Below are 16,289 nucleotides of genomic sequence, written 5' to 3' on the forward strand. Positions count from 1 at the left end.
CAGCTATAGGATAAAGCAAAGAACAACATAAGACTGACTGAAAACACTGAGAAAGCTGAAGACAGTGCAAAAGGCATTAAAAATCTCTTCTCAGAAATAATGGCAGAGGGGCTGGGGATTTAGCTCAGTGGCACAGAGCCTGCCTGGCAAGCACAAGATTGTGAGTTCAATTCCTGGTACTGGAAGAAAAACAAAACAAAACAGAACAAAACAAACAAACAAAAAGAAATAATGGCAGAAAATTTTCCAAACATGGAAAAAGAATTTGACATACAAATACATGAAGCATATAGAACTCCACATAGGCATTACCAAAATAAACCTACACTAAGGTATATAATAATCAAGATTTGAGAAATTCAGCACAAGAACAAAATATTAAAAGCAGCTACAGAAAAGAAACATATCATGTATACAGGAAAGCCCATCACAATCACAGCAGACTTCACACAAACCCTCAAATCTAGCAGAGCTTGATATTTCCAGTCCTACAGGAAAAAACCTTCAATTAACGTACCCTGCAAAACTATCTTTCAATTGACAGATAAATAAGATACCTCCATGATAAAGAACAACTGAAGAAATTTATGACCACCAAATCAGATAATGGGCCGGGTGTGGTAGCGCATGCCTATAATCCCAGCACTCGGGAGGCTGAGGCAGGAGGATCACTGAGAGTTCGAGACCAGCCTGGGCTACAAAGTGAGCTCAAGGCCAGCCTGAACTGCACAGCAAGACCCTGTGTCAAAAAGACAAAAAAAAAAAAAGAAGTCAAAGAAAAGACACATAGCACATACTGATAAGCAAAACTAGGAATGACTGTGTATGTGTCAGAGATAACTCAAGCTAGGTAACAAAATGATGCTGTCTTAAAAAGCAAAAACAAAACAAGAAAATAAATAAAATGCTTTAAAAGTAAGTATCTAAAAAACCCAGCTGTACTGTAAGATTTATAACAAATAGAAGTGAAATGTGTGACAACAAATATTTGATATTGGAAAAGAGGGTTCTAACATATATGAAGATGTGTAACACAAATTGAAGTCAGATGGTGATAATAATACATAGTCCTGGAGCAGTCAGAAACACACATACACACACACACACACTGAGCCAATAATGAAAATAATCTGAAATTTACCAGAAAAGTTTTAAATCTCAATACCAAAGAAAGGCAAGAGTCAAGTATGGTGGTGTATACCTATAATCCGAGCTATTTGGGAAGCAGAAGCAGGGAGCCCACAAATTGAAGACCAGCTTGGACAATTTAGCACAAGATTTTATATCAAACAAAAGAGAAGCAGGAAGGGAGGGAGGCAGGCAGGCAGGCAAAGAGGAGTTAAAAAAGTGAAGAAATGAAAACAACTGGTACACTGAAACCCAAACACTCATAACCACACTACTGTAAATGGTCTAAATACACCAGTTAAAAAGGAAATTATAAGAATATATTTTAGAAAGCAAGATACAACTATATAAATTAATTTTCTTTTTGCAGTGCTGGAGATTGAACCTAAGGCATTACATGTGCTAGCTAGGCTACCACTGAACTACTTCACTAGCAGAAATTAATTTCAAACCCATTTTATTTTTTTTTATTTTTTTATTTTTTGTTTTTTTTTTCCGGTACCGGGAACCGAACTCACGACCTTGCGCTTGCCAGGCAGGCGCTTTGCCGCTGAGCTAAATCCCCAGCCCCTCAAACCCATTTTAATATAAAGGTACAGAGAGGTTAATAGTACAAGAGTATAAAGAGATATGCCATATAAACACTAATTATAAAAAGGCTAGAGTCACTAGATTAATATCCAAGTAGACTTTGCTACCAGGGATATTACCTTGGATAAAAAGATATTTCAAAAAGAAAAAGGGCTCAATTCATTGGTAATAATAACCCCAAATATATACAGAACAGCACATCAAAATATGTGGAGCAAAAACTGATGAGAACTAAAGGGGTAGACAAATTTACAACTAAGAGATTTTGACACTCCTTTCAGTTAATAAAACAGGTTAAAAAATTTAGTTAAGGATATGTAAGACTTGAACAGCACTGTCAAACAATTTCACAGTTACAGAACACTCCACCTTCATGTAGCATAATACAAGCTCTTTTCAAGTACCCTGGAACATGCACTAAACCAAATTCTAGGCTATTAAATAAGTCTTAATAAATTTCAGGGAACCAAAATAATAAATGATAACCTCAATGAAATTAAACTGGAAATCAATAATGGAGAAATATCTCAAAAATTCCCCAATAGTTGGAAGCTAAATACTCTTCTAGACAATCCACTGGTAAACAGAAAGTTAAAAGAAAAATTTAAAAATACTTTTATTTGCATAAGAATGAAAATATATCTGTTTGTGAGATGCAGTTAAAACAGACCATATAGTGAAAATTTAACTTTTAAATGCATATTTTAGATAAACTTTCCTTTTTCCTTAGGTCATACCAGTGATCTAAAATTCTACCTTAAGAAATATAAAAATAAGCATAAATTAAACCTAAAGTGAGCCAAACGCAGAGAAAAAAACAGAATCTGACAAGTGAATATTTAATATACTAAATTTCTATTTAAAAGAGGCCAAATACAGTTTCTTTAGGGTTTGACTGAGCCTCTATGAACAAACTTTTAAAATATCAAGGAATCTACAATTTCCTAACAGACAGAAAGCTAAAATTTAAAAATACTAATTATAAAATGTTTGCAAAAACACTCCAATATGGAATTGTATAAAGTGAAAATTTTAAGTTCTCTCCTTGCTTCTTTGTTTACTTCAGTTCAACTCTATAGAAATAACCAATGTTAACAGTTTGTTGGATATTCTGCTAGGCTTTTCCAACGCAATCTTTTCTAATATCTTCATTATGTTGAATTATGCTGAATTTCAATATATATAATCCGTTTCATCCTCTATACTTCATTCTTTATTGCTTTATAAAGCTCAGCCTCAGCATTACATAGTTCAAGGCATGTAAGTGCTCATTAAACAATTCCTTTTTTCTCCTTTTCTTTTTTTGAGACACAGTCTTGTTAAATCACCCAGGTGGGCCTGGAAGTTGTGATCCTCAGCCTCTCACAGTGCTGGGATTAGAGGAGTGTACCACCATGTTATCTTTTCATTTACGTACTTTATCTGACTATGCCTAGTGGTAAAGATATATAAATACATATACCATGTCATGATTTACACATGTGGCAGTCATGAGAATACAACCTAATTATTAACTGCAAAGCTAACCTATCACCAAGTACAGCACCGTGAAATCCAAGCCATGTTGGTTCCAAAGCCACCTTCTCACAAACTATTCCCTGATGATTACTGAGCCTACCAGGCACAACAAAGACAGATCTATCCCTAGAAGATTAGTATTTACTTGAAGACTTTGGCTTGGGAATTTTCCAATAACCTTATCAGACATTCCTCAGAATTGCACTGCAGTCTAAAATGTGTCTACTTAGTGTAACTTCCTTCCTTTCTCCTTCATTCAGGGTCAAATTAGCACTGCAACCTCAGAGCTCTCTTCGGTTTCCTCCGGCTTCCTTTCACATTCTCTCACATGCATTTGCCATAGTATATTTCTTCCAAGTCTAATCTCATTTTTGTGTCTGCTTTGCAGAAGACTTGACCTAACACAGCATGTTCGCCATTTCCATCTGAGTAAGATTAAAAAGCATCTGAAGCATAACTGATTATCCTTATCTTAAAATAGGAACTAAGAAAACATTCCTTTTAATTAGGATATATGCCTCGGGTTAAAAAATAATGCCATAGATGGCATGGTGTATTAAAAATCTTTATTTTCCAGCATGCCAAGAAAGTACTTTTCCCCTTTTGATTAAATTTAATGTCAACTGACAATGCTGCTTCTGGCTCTATCAAGATGCCCTAATTTCTCCGCTGCTGTTGCTTTATTCAACTCCTCCTAATGTTAGCTGAACTAGATTCACTATTTCAGGCAGTGTAATGGCCTGAATTACTAAGAACAGCTATAGACGAGTTTTTACTGGGAGTAACTTTTAAGTATTCTTGTTCTAAAGAAAGAGAAGGTGGAATGAATACATATATATATATATATACACACACACACACACATATATATACACACATACACGCACATATGACATATCCATACTGTAGAAATGTATACTTTTTACAGAAAAATGAGAATCTGATCAGTGAACCCACATTAAAAAAAGACTGGCCTTACAGTGAAAGATACACCATCTGTCCCCCCAGTTTCACATAGCTGTATAAGGATTAAACTCAGAGTAGTGAATTCAAATTTTTTGGAGCTATTTACCACTTTCATTCTACATATTAGCAAATATTTTAGAGAACATTACTTTATAGAAGAAAAGCTAACTTTCTCTTGAGAATTACAACTTTCATAAGATTATTCTTTCTTAAATTAAATAACAAAGTACAAAGGATACCCTATTATCCAACACAATAAAGACAGACAATTGTTTAATTAAAAATCAGGAACTTAAAAAGTTTAGATGTATCATAATCATTTTACATGTATCATAATCATTTAAAAAATACACATTCATTCACAAATCTGTCACCATAAGACTAGTCTTTTTGTTTAAACGAGAGTTCATTGATTGATATCTCCTTTCTTGCAAAAATTACACATTTATACACTATGATTTCTACTGTGAATTTCTCTGAAGTGAAAAAAGAAATTTAAAAAAGCTTTTGTGAAGTAAGTTGAGCAGAGAATCATTCTAAATTTCTGTAATTCTCCAAAACATTTTTTAGTGGTCCTGAGGAATGAATGTACAGTGTTGTGGATGTTAAGCAAGTGATTTACAACCAAGCTACAATCCTCGCTAACTCCCCTGATATTTGTATACTGTTTATACCAAATTCAACAGTAGTATTTTAAGTGCTTCCCCTTTATTAAGTCTTTCCAAAGCATTCACATAGATTTCACTGGAACAATTAACTTTTTTCATACTTTGTGTAATATTCATTACATGACATTCATTAGCCTGTATCATAAAAATAATAAATTCAAATGGCATAAGCAGGTTGGGAACTACCCAAGTGATTGTTGAAAGACAAAAACTCAAGAGATAGAAACAGAAATATGTAGTTATATTGAGACAGTCTCCTGGCCTCAAAAGTTCTTGCTAACATGTCTGCACATTCTCCTGAGAGCACCTGGAGAACCTGTTAAACTAAGCTCAGTTAGGGAGATTCTAACTACAGTGATTTATTTTCTTTCAGGTACCTAGTACCGTCTGCTTTTAGCTCCCCAGTTCAACCTTCTCCAAGGCTAATGGTATGAAGGAATTTTAGATCCGTCCCTTCTATTGTTCCTACACCTAACTTATCTTTACTTTAAATCTCTCAGGTGGGCCGGTCATGGTAGCACACGCCTGTAATCCCAGCAGGACGCAGAGGCAGGAGGATCGTCTCAGGCCAGTTTGAGCTACAAAGTGAGTTCAAGACAAGTATGAACTACACAGTGAGACCCTGTCTCAAAAAGACCAAAAACAAAAACAAAAACAAAAACCTCTCATGTGGACAGAGTTGACGATTCATCATTAATAAATTAAGACATTAGTATCTCGCTACTGTATGAAAACTTGGAATTTTATTGTAATTATTTCATTCACATTTCCTACAAATTCTATGGGGACAAACAGAAAACTTTCTGTAAAGGGTCAGACGATAAACAGGCTTTGCAGGTCCCTATTACAAATTGGGCCCCTACCAGATTTGCACCATAGTTTGCTGCTTCCTGTTGTAAGACAAGGTAGAATAGGTAATATTGTGACTCTCTTATAGATACACAGTACATATTTTTAGCAACTAACATTTATTTTCCAAAACATGTGACAGATATACTTAGACATTCAATCCTCACAGCTTCTCATATTATTATTGCTATTATTATTCCTTTTAGAAATAAAGAATTAAGACTTAGATTAATTTCCCAGCAATTAATAAGTAGTAAAATCAGAATACAAATCCAGAAAGACTGACTTTGCAATTACGAAGCTCTACTACTTCTGAAAAAGCTTTCAGCTAACGTACCCAAGAAAATACAGCCAGCGGCATGGCCCAAAATACAATATTGATCTTCTGACATGGTGTTTATTTACTAAATCTTCAGAAAAACCTGTATTGTAAAGTGAGATTCGGCAACATCTTAACCCAATGAATGAATATCTAATGGTATAGAATTTTGGCACTGAAAGGAATACTAGCTTTTAAGTGTCAGAAAGCTAACATTTGGAATCACTGCTCTGGTTTTTCAATGAGGCAGCACAAGAGAATCTTAATTGTGGAATACAAAAATGCAACAAATAAATTATTTCAAAAATGTAACATTCACTTGTGTCATTAAGCATGAAAATAATAAATCATACTATAAAATGGAAGGTCAGCAATAAAGCAGGTCAGGCAAGTACTCAGAGGTAGACTAACGGTGACAGACGGAAACATAAGCGAAGAGAAATGCACAATGTTCAGATGATATTCATCCCATAACTAAGAGGAATTCAAGGCAGGAAGGTAATGCTACAGAAGCCCACAACAAAGGCAGCATACTACCCTTCGCAGTGTCCCAGAATGCAATATTCAGAAATGTAATAATATAACAAATAGATTCAGATATGGTAACCCTCCTGTTACCATAAGCTCCCACCCACTAAATAAAGAGCTCTCACTTCTGCTTTGAGCATGTGTTAGGGACAAATAAGGACAAAGATGGGAAAAGGGTAAAGAAGTTAAAACTTTAGAAAAGGAAAGGACTATGCAGAGGGAGTAAAGTACAGCGGGTGTGACCTTTGGAAACCTGCTGCTATCCCATCCTTTCCTGGATTAGAGGAAAATGCAAGTGATTCAAACTGTTTCTTTGCTTGCTCCACAGAAGTAATGGCTTTGAGGCTGCTACCACAGTCTGTACAAAAACTTGGGTCAAAGGATTATCACTTGCATGATGATGATGATGACGATGATGATGATGGTAACAATAACAAGAACAAACATAGATACTACTTATTATGTGCCAGGCACTCTCAAAGAGTTTTAAGTATTAATAAACCTCACAATCACCCTGTGATATGAGTAGTTTTAGAATCCCTGTCTTTGATGAGGATGCTACTGAATAAATGGTTAAATGGCTTGCCCAAATTCACACAGCTAATGAGACTGAAGTTGAAATTAAAAACCCAGGCAGACTGGCTCCCAGGTCCACACACTCTTAACCACTCTGCTTTACTCAGTTGCGCCACCACAGCAAGCATCTGGCATCTGACTGTCTTTTACCATATAAAGCACTCTGAGCAATGAAGGCAAAATCAGGGTGAAGAACAGACAGTGCACCTGGAGGGACAAACTTAGAAAACTTGGATGTGTTTAAGTTAGTAACTTGAACTTGAAGGAAAGACTAACTCAATGGAACAAGAAATTATCACATTACCACACTGATCTGAACATATTAAACTAGCAAACTAAACCATTTTAAATGTTGAGACTACACTGACTTTTAACTCAGGTCATAAATTTTGGCCCTCTACAATAAGTACTTGCACTAATCTTTCAACAAATGAGTACAAATAATTTTTTAAAATTAAAGCAGTCATGCTATAAATGGATTTTTTAGCTGCACTACTTACTGTACCAATCCTATAGGTAAAAGAAGAATTAATTTAAAAGTTCTGATGTTGGACTGTAAATAAGTATGTGTTTTCTCAATAGTGACCCAACATTCTGTTTAGTATTCACTAAACAGATGCTAAGCTTGAACGAGGAGAGCACTGTGTAATTTAGAATTCTATATTATAACTCACACAAAGGCAACAAAGTAGGAAAACATGTCAGATCTTGAAACATTAACTAGAAAATTGCCTTCCTAGTTAATATGAATTTCTTTTTTACAGTGAAGCAAAACAAATCAGAAATATAAGAAAGAGCTATTCTGGAATACCAACCTAATATCCAAATGCAGCTCCTAAAACACAGTCCTATTAGTCCACTCTCAGGCAGCACATAGTAAGAGGTCAAATATGAATACGGAAGACAAATTGCGAATAGTCACAAGGTCTGTCATCCCTACACGACAGCAATAGTTTTCAGGCTCTATGAACAGAACTTTGGTATGACGCCTGTATGGTCTCAAGAAAAACCTGGACACAAAATAAAACTAACCAGAAAAGAAAAAAAGAAACACAGAAACACACACACACCTATGATTTAGAAAAGTATGCCCTGACGTGGAAAACACTGATCAATCTGTATTACATTTTGTATCTTATTAAACATAACACAGATTTCACATGTATATATGTACATATATTTACAAAATACATGTTCCCAGAGAGGAAACTTCAAATTCTGAATAGCAAATAGTCTGGTTCAAAACGGCAGTCCTAGAGTTTGGCTGGTAGATTCCTATAATCTAAATCAACTGCTAATTTCATTAAGGCATATGGACCCTTGAACCTTGAAACTTCCTTCTTGCCATTGCAAATAGTCTGGTTCTTCCTCTTCAGGAACACCAGAATAACTTCTTAATAACATTCATATTTAAAACATGAAGGAAAGAACTAGTTGGATTCTTCAGATTTCTGGTTCTGATTCTACTTCATACTGAGGTCCAGCTAGACTTCATTTAGTTGAGTTCCAGCAGATAATCCGTATTTCTTATTACAAATATTTCTTCATTTAAGCAGATTTTAGTTACTTGCAATTAAAAATGTCTAACCAAAACAAATGGCAGGCTTTAATTTGAAATCTAAAAGGCTCGAATGAGTAAGCAAACCAACTGTTAAGCAAAACTGTGGTTTTTTAAAAGTCCATTGAAATATTAAGCTCCCTAATCAGTGTTATTCATGAGTATCCTCTATTCTGAATCACAGAAGGTGCAACCAAATGCATTCAGAGAAAATACATGTCATTCATGAAGAAATAATCATTTTCAGTACTATAATGCCTGTAAAATTTAAAAATGCAATTAACTACATTTTCCATGACACTGGCTTTCAAGCGTATTTTAGGGAACAGAATATTTTCTTCTAATGAAATCTTAGGTTTATGCCCAATGCAAAGAATAGGTGGGAGAAGTCTGATGTGTGTATGTAGGAGCTTGCAGGCAGAAAACCCTGTCTGATGGCCAACCTCTCCCCCTGTTGGAGACTCCTTGAGGAATCATTGTGGAGCCCCTGTGACCTCCATGAATCAGAGCTTAAAAACCACTGTGTTTAAAAAGACAGGCACTATTCTACACTTTAATATTACAACTAAGACACCAAATCAATCACATATCTATTTACCTGTGGACTTGAAAAGTTTTTCCATCAACATAAATATCAATATCTGGACAACAACGTTGCACATAAAGCTTCAATAAATCTTCTCCTAATTCAGAGGCAGGTTCCAAGCTATAATTATCTTTAAAAGAGAAAAATACAACTAACAATATAATATTATTAAACATCCCAAAATTTTGTTTTCCAATATTAGAAAGACGCTCAGTGGCACAGTGCCTGCCTGGCAAGTGCAAGGTCCTGAGTTTGATTCCTGGTACAAAAAAAAATAAAAAAGGGGCTGGGGATTTAGCTCAGCGGCAAAAGCGCCTGCCTGGCAAGCGCAAGGTCGTGAGTTCAGTTCCTGGTACCAGAGAAAAACCAAAAAAAAAAAAAATAATAAATAAAAAAAAATAAAATAAAATAAAAAAGAAAGTACTTGGTAATATTAGAAAGAGGTTTTTTATATAATTATCTCAATTAGCTGGAATATTTAAGTGGCAAGTTCAAAATTTTAAAAATTGTAATTCATCCACATTTTCTGTATTATATGTATTTCCACTTACACTGGATCACTGTATTTTATACAGTATTATATTATCAGTGTAAATTATACTGTAATAAAACAGAACTGTACATTTTTTTGAGGTAGGGTCTTGCTATGTAGTTCAGGTTGCCCTTGAACTCATTATAATCCTCCTGCTTCAGCCTCTTAAGTGGGATTATACGTGTGTGCCACCATGCCTGGCTTACCTGATAAAGCTGACCTGAAACTGTCCCCATCCTTTGAGTTACCACATACTGAAATGCAACCTAACTTAGAAAGTAAGTAAACCAAAACCAAACTCACTTATTTTTTATAACAGCAAGATCTCAACCAATCAAAAACAGCCAAACTTTACCCAATCACAGGTAGCCAACCGATTAGACTGTGTGCAAATAAGGTAAAGGTCTGCTATAACAAATGAAATTATTTTTGTATTTTACTTCCATTTTGTCTATAAATAACTACTGTTTAGTTGATAAAGTAGAACTCTGTGAACTTCTTCTGATACTGAATGCTGCCCATTCTAACTTCTCTACCAGAACATAAGGTCCAAAAGGGCTGGAAATTCATTTTAGTTTTAGAGGAACCACACCCCCCAGACCTAGAACAGTGGCTGACACAGTAGACTCTCAATATACACTTGATGAGTACGTTAGTATGTCAAATATTACATGTAAAACTCCAACCAGAATTGGGTAGCAGGAAGTGACTATTCTACTACTTCTACAATGCCTTAGAAGATTTAATTCATGTAATTTAACAAGGGAAATTTCCCTTGACAGTTTTCTAGAGAAAACCTAGAATATTTTCCAAAAGCTAATGTACTCAGATAGCCTACTGAATGTGATATATGTAAGTAGATACTGCAATTTCACAAATCCTCAGTCTCTTTCCGGTATTCATTTGAGCACTGTTTGCCTCACCTCTCACAAATATACTATGTAGTTAGGCCTACTGCAGTGATTAAGATTAATTGTCAACTTGATTGGCTTGGGTACTATTAATAAAGAACACTTCTGGGTGTATTCAGGTGTGTCATGGAGTTATGACCTTGAGTACTGTATCTGGCCCCTCACCCCTTTCTCTCTGGTGCTGTTCTCATTCTGTGCTTCCTGGCCGCCATGAACTAAGTATCTGTGTTCCACCACCAGTCACTTCCAGTATGATAATCCTGCCATGGAGCCAGCTGACCCTGGACTGAAAATCCCCACAACTGTGAACCAAATTAAACCTCTTCTGCTGGGTACTGTGTCCCAGTGATGAAAAGCTAATATACCTAGGATCTGGACTTAACATTTACAGACTTTTTTGTCATTACTTTCTAAACAGTGCAGTGAAACAACTAATTACATAGCATTTACACTGTATTAGATATATGCAATCTAGAGATATTTTAAAGTATATAGGAGGATGTATGCAGGTTACATGCAAATATCATTTTATATAAGAGACCTGAGCATCAGAATATTGGTATCCTGGGGAGCAGGGGTGTTCTGGAATCACTCTTCTGTGACTAAGACAGAAGACATGTTAACAGCAATGCTTTCATTCTATTGAAAGTATGAACCAGGCATGGTGGTATATACTTGTAATCTCAGCTATTCAGGAGACTGAGCTAAAAGGATCACACGTTTGAGGCTGGCTTGGGTAACTTAGTGAGAGCATGTTTCAAAATAAAATTTAAAAAGCATTAGGGATGTAGCTCTATAGTAGAGCACTTGCCTAGCATCCACCTGAGCTGCCTTCAATCCCCAGTACTACAGAAAAGGGGAAAAACAGTGGCCCAGCTTGAAAAAAAGAGTCATCCTTCCAGTAAGGCTTTTCATTATATGGCTTCTGCTTATATCTCTGGGCTTACTCTGTTACTGTGACCATTCCTGTTTCCGACTTTATACTATTCTGAAACCATTTCTAGTTTTCCAACTGTGCTACATATCTGGCTTTATCTGTTTGTAGGCATACAGTCATATTTACTTTGCCTGAAATACTCCTCCCTTAAACTAGTTTTGCCTAGATAACCTCTGTTTTTTTCCTTTAGGATTCAACTAAGAAGTTATCTCCTCCATGTAAAGCTTTTCCTAGAAGCCTAAGTCCAGGCTGCATGTGCTCTATTTTTCCTCTTAACACCTTGTATACGGCCCACCTAACTATATCTCCTACCAGGCTGCAAGACAAGTACACTACTTTGCTCACTCGTATCTTACATCTACCACAAAGTAGGCAATTAAAAGATGTAATGAAGCTGGGAATGGTGGCTCAAGCCTATAACCCCAACACTTGGGAGAATGAGGCAGGAGGATTGCCATCAATTTGATGCCAGCCTGGGCTACACAGTGAATTCAAGACCTGTCCAAACTATATAGTGAAACCTTGTCTCAAAAAACAACAAAAAAAGTGATGAATGACTATAGTGACGTTTCAGGAATAAAGAACAAATACAAAAACAAAGAAGTGACAAAATATGATTAAAATCAGTTAATTCACTAAGTCTGAAGCTGTAGGGGCATGAGGGAGTTATGGAGAGATAAGGCAGCAAAGGTCAAGGTAGGAGCAAATTCATGAAATCCCCTGCTGCCATGGAAAGGAATCTGAAATTTCAATTAAGGATGTAGGAGATCACCAAATAATTTTAACAAGGTGAATGTCATAGCCAGACCTGTAATTAACATTATTCTATATAATACAAATGGAGGCTGGCATAACTAGGGACCTAAAGACTATCTGGGCTAAAAATTCTCAAGAAAAATTGCAAAAACCTGAAATAAAGAAATGATAGGAGAGCGGATAGGGATTTAGCTCAGCGGCACAGCGCCTGCCCAGCAAGCACAAGGTTGTGAGTTTGATTCCCGGTACTGGAAAAAAACAAAAAAGGAGAATAAAGAAAAAAAAATATTTAAGTATATCTAGGAGATAAACCACCACTGCTTACATAATAGGCTTTCTCGAGCCTGATTCTCCAAACTTCTCCTACAAACCACTTCCAAAGGCTTCTGAACCACATGGTCAGACAGTGAAAACAGAGGCCCCAGTGCTTGTGCCACTTTTCTATATTTGGTCACTAGATATCACTAGAAGAAAATACGAGTCACCCACAACTCAGAGGAGGAGGGTTTATCTTGGGTCACATTTTCAGAGGTTTCAGTCCATGAATGGCTGGCTCTGAGACAGAAAGATCATGGCTAAGGAGCATGGAAGAGGAAACCTGTTTACCTCAAGGTGGACTTGAGGTGGACTCACAGAGAGTGAGAACCAGAGCAAGAGATAAACCTCCAAAGGCACACTTCCGGTGACCTGATTCCTCCTACCAGGCCCCATCTCCTAACAGTACATTTAATGAATTCATCAGTGGATTAATCCGTTAATGAGTATAGTGCCTCATGATGATCTAATCACCATCCAGAAAGTCTTACTTTTGAACAAATGAGACTTTTAGGGGACACTTTAGATCAAACCATAACATCTTTAAGGCAAGACTGGAGTTAATATCTCCACCTGCCTTCTTACCCCAGAGGCTGATGGGCTGATCTGGAAGCAGCCTATAAAAGCTTAGAGTTTCCTAAGTTTTTGTTTTTTTGAGACAGAGTCTCACTATGTAGTTCAGGCTGGTCTTGAACTCACTGTGCACCTCAGACTGGCCTTAATTTCATTCTTCTGTCTCTGCCTCGCCAGTGCTGGAATTACAGGTGTGCACCTCCACAACAGATTAGTCTCCTAATTTTGGTGTTCTTTTGTGGTGCAATTCCGTTGCATAGGCAGGGTAACATCAGGGCCTCAGTTCACCGTCTCATGGAATCTGACAACTGAGAATGGGCACTAAGATGCTCTAGGAGTAATAACAGGTGTTTTCTCTGATCCAAAGACCTCAGGCTTCTTGTCACAACCAATCAATATTTCTCTCTCTCTCTAATTAATATTCTCTTTCTACCAATACACCGAAACTCCAAAGATGCAACCTTTCTGATACCTACTTCTACAAGCAAATTTAAGGCCTTTTCAAAGGAAAATGCTGTATGCATTCTATACTGTAGGCAAAACTAGGCTACCATTTTAATTAGGTTACTATCTTTTTTAAATGTGTCACACTATTGCATAGTATTTTTAAAGGAATGCATACATTGTGTTATAAGTGACTATGGTCTGCTAAAATGTAGGGTACAGAATAGAATAAGGGCAATGACACCTATAGTAGAGGCTTAAGCAATGAAAAACAGGACTGTGAATTATATGCAGATTTAGTTATAATAACCCTATCTCCAATTACTTGGAAAAACTAGAAGCTGACCACACTAGTATATTCCTTTCTCTATGCTTACGGAAATCAGTAGTGCAGTTTCTGAAGTATGCTCTTCTCTATATCAGAATGTAATTCTTTTTATGATTATAAAATTTCATAAAAATCCATCAAAAATACTTCACCACTGAAAATTAAACAGTCATCTTTACCACTGACATCTTCTGGATTTTCATGCTTCTGAAGAACAAAATCGGAAGAATTTTTACACTTTTGAAAATCAACATCAAGTTTCTTTTGTGGTCTCCCGTTTTCCATTGTCATTTTACTAAGAATTTCCTCTTCATAGTTTTTTATGTCTTTTTTTGATGAATATGTAATCCTAAAAGACAAAATATAAAGTATTAATTACAGTAAGGGCGATTCTTAAAAAGAAAGCTAGCCTCCCCAATGTGCTGCTTTCATATGTAACATATATATTACACATATAAAACATATAATTCATACATAAAGCACTATTTCAAAAGCTTTTTAGTCTGAACTAACAGTAGGAAAGTCAAATGAAAACTATATTCAGCTTGGTGGGCGTGGTGGTGCACGCTTGTAATCCCAGCACTTGGGAGGCTGAGGTAGGAGGATCACTGTGAATTCGAGACCAGCCTGGGCTACAAAGTGAGCTCAAGGCCAGCCTGAGCTGCATAGGGAGACCCTGTCTCAAAAAGACAAAAAACAAACAAACAAACAAACAAACTATATACAGCTTGGCAAGTATTGTATAATTTTTTTAAAATGTTGAAAGTAGCCAGGTATGATGGCACATGCCTATAATCCCAGCACTAAGGAAGCTGAGACAGGAGGATTGCTGAGTTTGAGGCCAGCCTAAACTACACAGTGAAACCCTGTCTCAAAAAGACAAGAACAAAAAAATGTTGAAAGTAATATATAATGTCTAAAACTCAGATAACCACAATGACAAGGTCAATTTCCAGAACAACACAGATTTTCAGACCTAACTCAGAATATCTAAGTAGACCTTTAACAAATAAATAGTAAATTAAATTTAAAAACTTCACACACACCCTGACTAGATAATTTTATTGGTAAGTTCTGACAAATTTAAATTAACACCAATTCTTCACAAACTTTTCCAAAAAGTAGAAGACATAGTAATATTTTCAAGTTCATTCCCTAATGCCTATATAAAGGACACAAATGTAGGAAAGATCTTGTAAGAAAAGCAAAACAGATCAATATTCTTTATTAATAGAAATGAAACAATCCTCAACAAAATAATATAAACTGAACCGAGCAGTATATAAAAAGAATTATACACCATGACCAACTGGGATTCATCTAAGAAATTAAGGAGTGGTTAAACATAAGAAAATCAATGTTATATATCATATCAGTAGAATAAAGGACAAAAGCCACTTGATAGGACTAACAGCACCAACTGCCTACTTGAGGTTCAGAGTCATGCATTTACGTGAAACCAATTAGTACGGCTGCCCGTGTTTTTTCCAGCTACATTCAGCTGTGTGGATGCAGGGTAGCAGAGTTAAAAAGTCGGACATAAGGTTTTGGGTTCTGACACGCAAATAAAACAAGTTTAAATGAGACAAACTAGCTGTATGCAAGAGGAATTTAAGTTGAGCAAGAATGGAAATGAACAGGTAAGAGAATAAGAGACTACTAAAATGTAGTAAGATAGAGTAACCTGTAAGTCTTGATGGAGTTGAATGCTATAGTTTGGATATAGTCTGTCCTCACCAAAACACATATTGACATTTGATTCCCAATGTAGCAGTGTTAGGAGGTAGGATATTCTACTTAGGTCATTTATGACCTAAGATTTATGTCTTTCCCCACAGAGTGGGTCAGTTCTCGGGCAATGACTTAGTTTTCATTTGAGGGTTATTCTTGGGACCACAAGTTATAAACTGAGTCCAGAGGATGTTCAAGGCCATCCTTGTCCTGCTCTGTAAGCCAGAACATGGAAACTCTCCACTTTCTCCCAGTCACAGCTGAAGCCCCACAGCTAGGGATGCAGTGGCATTAACAGGGCAAGATAACACCTGCTGAAGAAGACAAGGATCTTCAAAGCAATGTAGTAGCAGCAGTAAAGGTTTTGCCGGGAGAAACTAGTTTCCTTACCGGCCCTTGTCTCATCCTTGCGAGAATGCTTTGTTTTTTGTACTATCCCACAGCAATTACCACTCTGTTCCAGGAAAAGTATACT

General features: G+C 36.2%; 1 protein-coding gene across 4 annotated transcripts in view; it reads right to left on the bottom strand.

Moving 5' to 3' along the window:
- The window catches only part of Kiaa1107 (KIAA1107 ortholog), an 88,365-nt gene that overhangs the window by 59,213 nt on the left and 12,863 nt on the right, over nucleotides 1-16,289 (bottom strand). For all 4 annotated transcript variants that reach the window (XM_005385056.2, XM_013514536.1, XM_005385055.2 and 1 more), the window contains exons 3-4: nucleotides 14,263-14,432; nucleotides 9,300-9,417 (exon numbers count right to left, since the gene is read on the bottom strand). In XM_005385056.2, coding sequence (XP_005385113.1) covers nucleotides 9,300-9,417; nucleotides 14,263-14,432 — 288 coding nt within the window. The remainder of the gene's footprint in view (nucleotides 1-9,299; nucleotides 9,418-14,262; nucleotides 14,433-16,289) is intronic.

The sequence above is a fragment of the Chinchilla lanigera genome, unplaced genomic scaffold, assembly GCF_000276665.1.
Source record: "Chinchilla lanigera isolate Chin_1 unplaced genomic scaffold, ChiLan1.0 scaffold00022, whole genome shotgun sequence".
Lineage (NCBI taxonomy): Eukaryota > Metazoa > Chordata > Mammalia > Rodentia > Chinchillidae > Chinchilla > Chinchilla lanigera.